Source organism: Aegilops tauschii, chromosome 6 (genome assembly GCF_002575655.3).
Source record: "Aegilops tauschii subsp. strangulata cultivar AL8/78 chromosome 6, Aet v6.0, whole genome shotgun sequence".
NCBI lineage: Eukaryota > Viridiplantae > Streptophyta > Magnoliopsida > Poales > Poaceae > Aegilops > Aegilops tauschii.
In genome coordinates, this window is record NC_053040.3 from 346063190 (window position 1) to 346072676 (window position 9487).

At 44.7% G+C, this 9487-nt stretch overlaps 1 protein-coding gene across 1 annotated transcript; it reads left to right on the forward strand.

Moving 5' to 3' along the window:
- The first annotated feature begins 4877 nt into the window (after positions 1–4877).
- On the forward strand, positions 4878–9109 carry LOC109748449 (uncharacterized). The gene is made up of 6 exons (XM_020307475.4): positions 4878–5326; positions 5619–5727; positions 6949–7040; positions 7180–7438; positions 7946–8089; positions 8730–9109. The coding sequence occupies exons 1-6, from the start codon at positions 4980–4982 to the stop codon at positions 8817–8819; spliced, it is 1041 nt and encodes a 346-aa protein (XP_020163064.1). The 5' UTR covers positions 4878–4979; the 3' UTR covers positions 8820–9109.
- The last annotated feature ends 378 nt before the right edge of the window (positions 9110–9487 follow it).

Here is a 9487-nt window from a genome sequence, read left to right on the forward strand (position 1 = left end):
GGGTGGGGTGGCCCGGGCCTCGGGGAGGTCCATCTGAAAGAATCCCAGGTCGTCGAGCGCATAGCCAAACAGACCAAGAGCACCAACGGGCTGGTGACCGGCGCAGAGCAGCACGGGATGGTCCGTCCTCTTGCAGCGGAAGCAGGCCGGGGGCTGAGTGCAGTCCACCTGGCAGTGGCCGATGATACGTCTCCGTCGTATCTACTTTTCCAAACACTTTTGCCCTTGTTTTGGACTCTAACTTGCATGATTTGAATGGAACTAACCCGGACTGACGCTGTTTTCAGCAGACTTTCCATGGTGTTATTTATGTGCAGAAACAAAAGTTCTCGGAATGACCTAAAACTCCACGGAACATATTTTTGGAAAATATTAAAAAATACTGGAAGAAGAATCCACGTCAGGGGGCCCACACCCTGTCCACGAGGGTGGGGGCGCGCCCCCTGCCTCGTGGGCCCCCTGACGCTCCACCGACCTCAACTCCAACTCCATATATTCACTTTCGGGGAGAGAAAAATCAGAGAGAAGGATTCATCGCGTTTTACGATACGGAGCCGCCGCCAAGCCCTAAAACCTCTCGGGAGGGCTGATCTGGAGTCCGTTCGGGGCTTCGGAGAGGGGGATTCGTCGCCATCTTCATCATCAACCATCCTCCATCACCAATTTCATGATGCTCACCGCCGTGCGTGAGTAATTCCATCGTAGGCTTGCTGGACGGTGATGGGTTGGATGAGATCTATCATGTAATCGAGTTAGTTTTGTTAGGGTTTGATCCCTAGTATCCACTATGTTCTGAGATTGATGTTGCTATGACTTTGTTATGCTTAATGCTTGTCACTAGGGCCCGAGTGCCATGATTTCAGATCTGAACCTATTATGTTTTCATGAATATATGTGAGTTCTTGATCCTATCTTGCAAGTCTATAGTCACCTACTATGTGTTATGATCCGGCAACCCTGAAGTGACAATAATCGGGACCACTCCCGGTGATGACCGTAGTTTGAGGAGTTCATGTATTCACTATGTGTTAATGCTTTGGTCCGGTACTCTATTAAAAGGAGGCCTTAATATCCCTTAGTTTCCGTTAGGACCCCGCTGCCACGGGAGGGTAGGACAAAAGATGGCATGCAAGTTCTTTTCCATAAGCACGTATGACTATATTCGGAATACATGCCTACATTACATTGATGAATTGGAGCTAGTTCTGTGTCACCCTATGTTAAGATTGTTACATGATGAACCACATCCGGCATAATTCTCCATCACCGATCCAATGCCTACGAGCTTTTCACATATTGTTCTTCGCTTATTTACTTTTTCCGTTGCTACTGTTACAATCACTACAAAACCCAAAAATATTACTTTTGCTACCATTACCGTTACTTCCATATTACTTTGCTACTAAATACTTTGTTGTAGATACTAAGTTATCCAGGTGTGGTTGAATTGACAACTCAAGTGCTAATACTTGAGAATATTCTTTGGCTCCCCTTGTGTCGAATCAATAAATTTGGGTTGAATACTCTACCCTCGAAAACTGTTGTGATCCCCTATACTTGTGGGTTATCAGCCGACGACCCCACAGTTGAAGCAGGTGGCCGCCGCCGCCGATGACGGTGCATCCACCACCATGGGGTTGGAGACCGAGGAAGCTGGGCCACCCGGTTGAGCTTGGGCACCATGCTTCTTCTTCCTCTTGGCAAAAACCCCCTGGCCGTTGCGGTTGTTGTTGTTGGGACCGGCCGGGGGAACTGCGCCTGACGCCGAGGGGGATTGACGGGCTTTCCAAGCTTCCATACGAGTGAGGAAGCAGCGGGAAATCGATCGTGGCCGGGATCGGCGCGGCATTAGACGACCTCCAAAGTGACCGTGTTGCGGGACTTTTTGAGCACAGAATCCTCGTTATACGCGTCGAGATCGGTGCGGGCCATCATGTCAAGGTCATTTCCGAAATCGACATGGTCCAACCCTATTGTCGGCCCCGCTTCTCTTTCTCCTAGATGCCGACAACCAATTCCCGCGTGACCTCCTCATCCAACTGTCATGCCTCCTCTTCCTCTATGAGCCCGACCTAGTCCGGCCTTGGGCGAGGCGGCATGCTGAGGATGAGAGAATGCAAAAGAAGAGGGAGAAGGCGTGGAGTGGCCGAAGAGGTGAGCGAAGAAGCGGGTAGAGACAGCGAGATGTCGCCTCTTTATAGGCATGTGTAGCGGGTGATGGAAAATTGTGGCAGGTACGGGAACAAACCGTTGGGCAATCGACAATGGGCGTTAATGAGTGCATTTGCTGATGAGATAAGTGAATGTGAGATTAGTATGGCGACTACATCATTGGCAGGGAGATGAAGATAGATGAGGTAGGAGATGAGAGAGATGAAGAGGCACATGAGCGGATGGAGAGAGAGGGGGGTGTGCAACATCCATCCTATGTGGTGGTTGGTTTGGAACGCGGTTCAGAACAACGCTCCATATGACCTCACTTTTAAAAGCGGTCCATACACTTTTGGCGTCTCAGATCCATACGATGACCTTGATTGAATGTTATTACCACATTTAATAATAATATTAATAATAGTAATAATAATAATAATATCGAGTTTTCTTTTGATGGAATGGATTGAGCGGAAGTGTCCTCGCGATAACAATAAAGTGAGACTTCTTTTAAGGAAATATGATATTTTTTGTAACAAACATTGTTGAATGTCTCATATGCATGCACAGTTCCGTGATGGAATGACATTAGTCCTGGCCATCTCACGCCCGGCCCTGTCGGCCCACCCAGGCCCGGCCCTAAAATCCAGGGCCTAGGCCCGATGGGCTTGCCCATGGGCCGGGCTTGGGCTTGAGTTTTGAGCCCACCAGCAGGGCCTGGACGGGCTTGGGCTTGGCATATTGGCATTTTAAGGATGAGTCTTGGCCCACGGCCCTAAGCCTTAAGGGCTTTTCAGGGCTTTTTACCAGATGGGCCGGGCTTGGGCTTGAAAAGTAGGCCCGGTGGTAGGGCCTGGGAGGGCCTGGGCCTCAGTTTTCTGTCGTGGGCTTTTTCAGGCCCGACCCAAGCCCGGCCCGGCCCGGCCCATGGCCAGATATAAATGACATACATGGAGGACTGGTGAAAAAAACCAATGCTTCAAAATATTTTCAAAAATAGAAATTTTGGAGCTTCGATTTTGCTTTTTTTATCTAGAGCATTGAACATATTTTTTATCATGAACTTTGCACACATGTGAAACATTCAATAAATGTATGCCACAGAAAAGTTCAGTTTTTCTTTTGCTGTTTTCTTTTTCATATTTGGCTGTTCATACGGGTGCATGTGCACCCGAGAGTAGAAACTCCGCATCTAGATTAAATTCTTTTGACGACTCTACTAGACGTGTGGGCCTTCTATGTCAGTCGGCAGTGAGTCTTCGCTTCGGTGCCAGGCCTGCGTGCAAGTACACATGTCACGCGGTCCATCGTGTCGTCGATACATGTGGGACCCTAGTTCATTATACAATAAGAAATTGCCACTGACACAGATATGGATTATCTACGCGAACCGAAATACACCCACGTGAACAATAAATCTGAAAAATAGTAAACACAATTAAAAGATCTAAATACTTTTATGTCAGCGTATGTTCTAACATCCTGTAAAAGTTCACATAGAAAAGACATCCGTGCAGGGTTGTAAAGAAAAAGAAGCGCGACTCAAGAACGCCCATTTTGAGTACTTGTTTTCTGTTTTTTGGTGGCGAAATTTTGTAGGATGCTACAGATTAGGTTTCATAAAAACCGCATGGAACATGTGGTTAGCAAAATCAAAATTCATATAAAGATGTTCATAAAAGGAAAATTCAAAATTATATATATATATATATTTTTGTTACTGTACAGTTGTTTCGGAATTTAGTGCATTTGTGTAGGGACTCGGGTGACACTTTCAAGTGTACGCAACCTTCCAACGCTGTAGTAGGCGACCACAAGGCGATTTCTGGGCAACTTTCTCTACATTTTGTGTAGGCAACTTTCTGTTCGAACCGCTTCGCTCTTGTAACCGCTCCAGAGGGCGATCACAAGGCGATTTCTGGGCGATCCTTCTCTACCTGCAACTTCGCCGGCCAAGCCGTCCCCGTTGGTCCCTGCCTCCTCTGTCCGTTGCTCCGGCGACGGGAGGGGGTGGGGACCCTGGTGCTTCGGCTCCGGCTTTAGTTAGGGTTGGCTTAGTGCTTTTTTGGGGCACTGCTTTCATGGAGGAGACGGCGCCACGTCGGAATAATTTGCCTCTGCTCTTCCTCCATCTCGGCGTCGCTTCAACCGGTGGCGTCGGGGGGCAGGTGGCCCAGTCGTCTCGTCGATCTTTGGATCCGACGAGATTCGTGTCTGGTGGTCGGCCGTCGACACTCTCATGGGTGGCGGTCGTGTCGGTTGTTGTAGTTGCGTTTGCTGTCTTGCAGCAGGCGGCGACGTTCCTCTTCTTCGACTACATCGGATGAAGTTAACGGCGTCGAGATCTGGTGACCACGGGGAAGATCCCCGACCGACGTGCCACAAAGTTTCGGTCTCGTCACTTGCGGCGGCTCGGTTCATCAGCTCAAAAAACATTTTTGTACGTGATGGTGCTCTCCCGGATCTTGGTATGGCGGTTGTTCTTCTCTTTTTCGGCGTTGTCATGGTGGCGGTGGGGGACGTTTATGGACTATGTTCCGGCGAGGCACAAGTTTTTTCAAGGGTGAAATAGTAATTTTACTTCTTGCGGAATTTTTTGTGCAAAGTTGCTTGACAAGTATGTTTGTCTTTTATGATGATCATATGTGTAATCTCTGTAAACATATTGTCTAATGAAATACTCCCTTCATAAAGGAATATAAGAATGTTTAGATAACTAAAGTAGTGATGTTGTTTAAAAAAAACGCTGTAGTAGGCAGGGCGGTTGCTGGTGCGGAAGCTCCGTCCAAATCCGAACCTCCTCCATAGTCCAAACCCCAACCTAAGAAATGGAGGCGCTCGTGGTGCGGAAGCTCGGCGATCCCACGCTGCCGCCCGGCGGCGAGGACTCGCCGTTTGCGGCGGTCTCGGGTGACCGACCAATTCCGGAGCTGTCCTCGCCGACCTCCGTGCGGGTGCGCGTGGCGGCAACCAGCCTCAATTTCGCGACGTTCCTGCAAGTGCAGGGCAAGTACCAGGAGCGCCCCCTGCTGCCCTACGTCCCGGGGTCCGACTACGCCGGCGTCGTCGACGCCGTCGGCCCCGGCGTGCGCAGATTCCGCCCCGGCGACCGCGTCTGCTCCCTCGCTAGCGTCGGGTCCTTCGCCGAGTTTGTCGTCGCCGACGAGAAGGCACTGTGAGTTTGTTCTCCCTCTCCTGGTTGGCAATTTCTGTAGCTAGTTACTCTGTGTTAGCTTCCGGTTGTTTGATCTACACAGATATTTTCTTCTTAGATGGACGCTCGAAGTATTTTGGTTTAGTGCGTTAGCATTTGGTGCGAATCAGATAGCATAGACTTAGCAAAGGACCAAATGTATTACAATCTATGGAAAAATCAGCTTAAAACGAGGCAACTTTAAAATAGCAAAACCTTCTAGTTATTGTGGTGAGTTTTACTGTTAAGTCGGTACCATTTTATGGTGTTCCAGATACGCAGTCCCTGATCGATGTGACCTCGTCGCTGCTGGAGCATTACCTGTTGCATTTGGTACATCACATTTGGCCCTTGCCCACAGAGCTCAACTAAAGGCTGGTCAGGTGGGCTCCCCATTTGCTTCTGACATTATTTATGTGTCATTCTATCTGATATCTATCGAACATTTTTTATATGTAATTCTATATGTATATGATATGCACTGCACATTATTTTATGTGGCATTCTTAATTGGTCATTTATTTGAAGATGTACTGAATTAAATTTTAACCATGCATTCACATTGGTTCAAATTCTACTCGGATCACGAATTATAAACATTGGTGCATCTGAATATGAATTGAGTCGGGTAACACTCCAATTCCTAGGAAGTTGCGATGTGTGGACTCCCAGATTCTGCTCGTACGTTAGTCCTAATCCTAGCCGTTGTAAGAGGCCAACGTCATTTCTTGGTCTTCAACTTTGGAAGTCGTTCCCTTTAAGCCTTAAGTTTTTAAAGTTCCATTTGAAAGTTTTCAACTTCCATGATTGGTCACTTTTAAGCCTCAAATTGGTGTAAATGGGGTGATGTGTTCTCTTCAAATGACTTTGTATTTTTGGTATCACTTTGTACAGACTATGTTATGGGATAAACAGTAATATCTCTGATGGCCTATGCAAAAGATCAATTTTGCTCACACGTTTATTTAGGGACTATTCCGTATAGGCTCCGAATCCTCATTTTGCAGCTCCATGCTCTTGACTCTTCAAGGATCCACTTAACTAGGGATCTGCTCTAATTAATGATTCATGAAAGCTGTTAGATAGCAGGTCTGTTCCCAAAACACAAACAGTGTAGTATGGAAGCAAACATACCATACTGCCTCTGGTTGTAACACAAACATAGCAACTCTAGGATTGCAGCATTCCAGTGGGCAAAAATAGATTCAGCAACTAGATACACTTCTGAAAGTTCAATCATACATTCATCAACCAGATCATAACTGTACATGGTTACGTTGCATTGTCTCGTATTGTGATGGCAAGGGGAGAAGGGAAGTTGCACGGTGGTAGGAGATATTATTATTATTATTATTTGCGGGGGGATTCTGCATTCTAGTTGATGGAACTACTATATTGCCTACTGTTAGTATGCACATATATAAAGGCCTGCAGTGAAGGATGTTAATTGTATATGCAGGTTCTCTTAATATTTAGGGGAAAATTATATATTAAGCATGTATATACCCCAACAAATAAAAAAAATAAGTACAGTATGTGTTATGCATTTATCTGTTGTACCCCTAGGCTTTGGTGATTCACACTAATCTAAGTTGTAATCTCAGGTGCTACTTGTACTTGGTGCTGCCGGCGGTGTTGGGGTATCAGCTGTACAGATAGGAAAAGTTTGCGGTGCTATTGTCATTGCAGTTGCCAGGTGATTATTAGCTGTTTAGCACAACAAATTAAATTCTTGGATCCTTGTTATGTATTCTGGGTCAACATAGGTTGTTGTTATGTTACTTCATATTTGACTATTTTTTCCGGTCCATAAATATTATTCGTATTGAGTTCAGGGGAGTTGAGAAATTGCAGTATCTCAAGTCAATAGGAGCCGATCATGTGATTGACTCAAGCAAGGAGAATGCTATTGAGAGTGCCAAGTCCTTTTTAAAGGCTAGTGGTCTCAAAGGTGTCGATGTTTTATATGACCCTGTTGGTGGCAAGCTTACTCAAGATAGCTTGAAACTTCTCAATTGGGGTGCACATATTCTGCTCATTGGATTTGCTAGTGGGGATGTTCCAGTTATTCGAGCCAACATTGCACTTATTAAGGTATACTGGTGTATTGAGACATGAAGGTTAAGGTCTTCTGCTTTATATGTGGAATTGACTCAATGTTGGCTTTCAGTATTTATCTTAACTGCTCTGTGTATTGGTCTTTTTACTGCATTGCTAGAATCAGAAGAGCCTACTACATATACCTAGAATAGGCATTCGCCATGACAAACTTTAGCTTGCTAAAGAAGAGACACACCACTCAGGTCTGTTGATTCCTGCAACATCATATTGAAAATAATTTGAGAATCCATCAGTCAGTACCATGGATGCAATCCTATAAGTTCATATCAAAATCATACATGCAAGATATTGCAATACGATCAGTCAATGTGAAGTTGTATTTATTTCAGTAAGTTAGTTGATAACACTAGATTATAAGATGGCAATATTTGGAATTCAGTATATTTAGACGTTACAACACTAGAAAGGAGCTTACGTAGTAAGGATACTGAATAGTGATAGAACTGCTTTCTACTAGCTAATTGTGGTGTGATGTTTCAGAACTGGACAATTCATGGTCTGTACTGGGGAAGCTACTTAACTCACCGGCCAGCAGTACTCATTGACTCACTTAACGAACTCCTGTCATGGCTTTCAAAGGGTTTGATAACAGTTAAACTTTCACACACCTACAGGCTCGCTGAGGTAAGCGACATTAATAAACATCACAATCGTTGCAGCAGGCTGGTATTTCCCGTTTAGTCATGTATTACATGAACTACCTGTGGTGCTTGCCTCTGCATACCTTAACATATCCTCATGTCAGAATTTTATGGTGTCTAAGGACGTTTTGTGAACTATGGTTGGGTAAATTGTAATTGCATTGTTTACACCATTTGACTGCCATGTCGCCTATCTATATTCATTACATTGGTATAATTTTGGTGCTTACCAATTCATAGTATTTTCTGTTTGTGTTTGTGAGTATTGCTAGGCTGCTGGAGAATACTATCTAAGAGAACACCACTTCTCCGTGTCTATGCGTCAACATTAGTGTTTTGTTTCTAACATGAAAATTTCTACCAGCATAATTTGACCTAACGTTGTGGTTTTCATCGCTTTATTTCTGGTAAATGTATATCAGGCCATCCTTACCAGAAATGTAGGTGGTCGGTGGTCATGCTCTATTGCTAGTGTGGATGAAATATGTAGGCTGACATCATTAATGTAGTAGTTATACTCATATGTTGAAGCTCTTAAACAGTTCTTGGATCGAATCCAAGATTGCGTGTACCATCTTCCCATATGTGGAGATTTACCCGTATAATTTTTGAAAATTTTACAGGCCCATCTCGCTTTTGCTGACTTGAGAGATAGGAAAGCGGTCGGTAAAGTGATGATCGTTATGGGCTCCTCAGCAAAATCAAGACTCTGATGGATGAGTTCCTTGGTTTATCGGCTAGTTCTTTTTAGCTGCCGATTTGGAGAATCTGATTCTGAGAAACTGCCCCAGAGTTAGCTGTGTGTAGAATCAGTTGTCCAATTCTTTTCAGCTGTTGCAGTCTGAGATTGCTGTATAAGTTGTGTGCTGAAAGCCGTCGGATTGTTGTATAAGTATGCCAGGCTAACATAAATTTCATACAGGAGGGTGGCTGAATAATCCTCTGGGTGAATAAAAGCTTTGGGTGCTATGTAAAGTTTCCGCAAATTCTCTTATATTAATAACAGCATGATAGACTACCGAGATACAGTACTCCCTCCGTAAACTAATATAAGAGCATTTAGATCACTACTTAGTGAATGCTCCCTTAGTGAATGCTCTTATATTAGTTTATCGAGGGAGTACTAGCTACGCGAGCATGAACCTGGGAGTGCACCCAAATTGAAAATAAAAATAAAATAAGTCAAATATTTTTGAAACGTTTTGGCAACATACATGGTCTGGCAGAATACTCATGTTTAAAGTTTTTCGGGACAAAATGATTTATGTTGTATTCCAAGCAAATACGACAGAATCAATACTATGTAAGCACTACTCCCTTTGTCTAGGTGCATAAGTCATCTTAAGTTGTGCACCACGACCAAGGTAGAGGTAAAAATGAG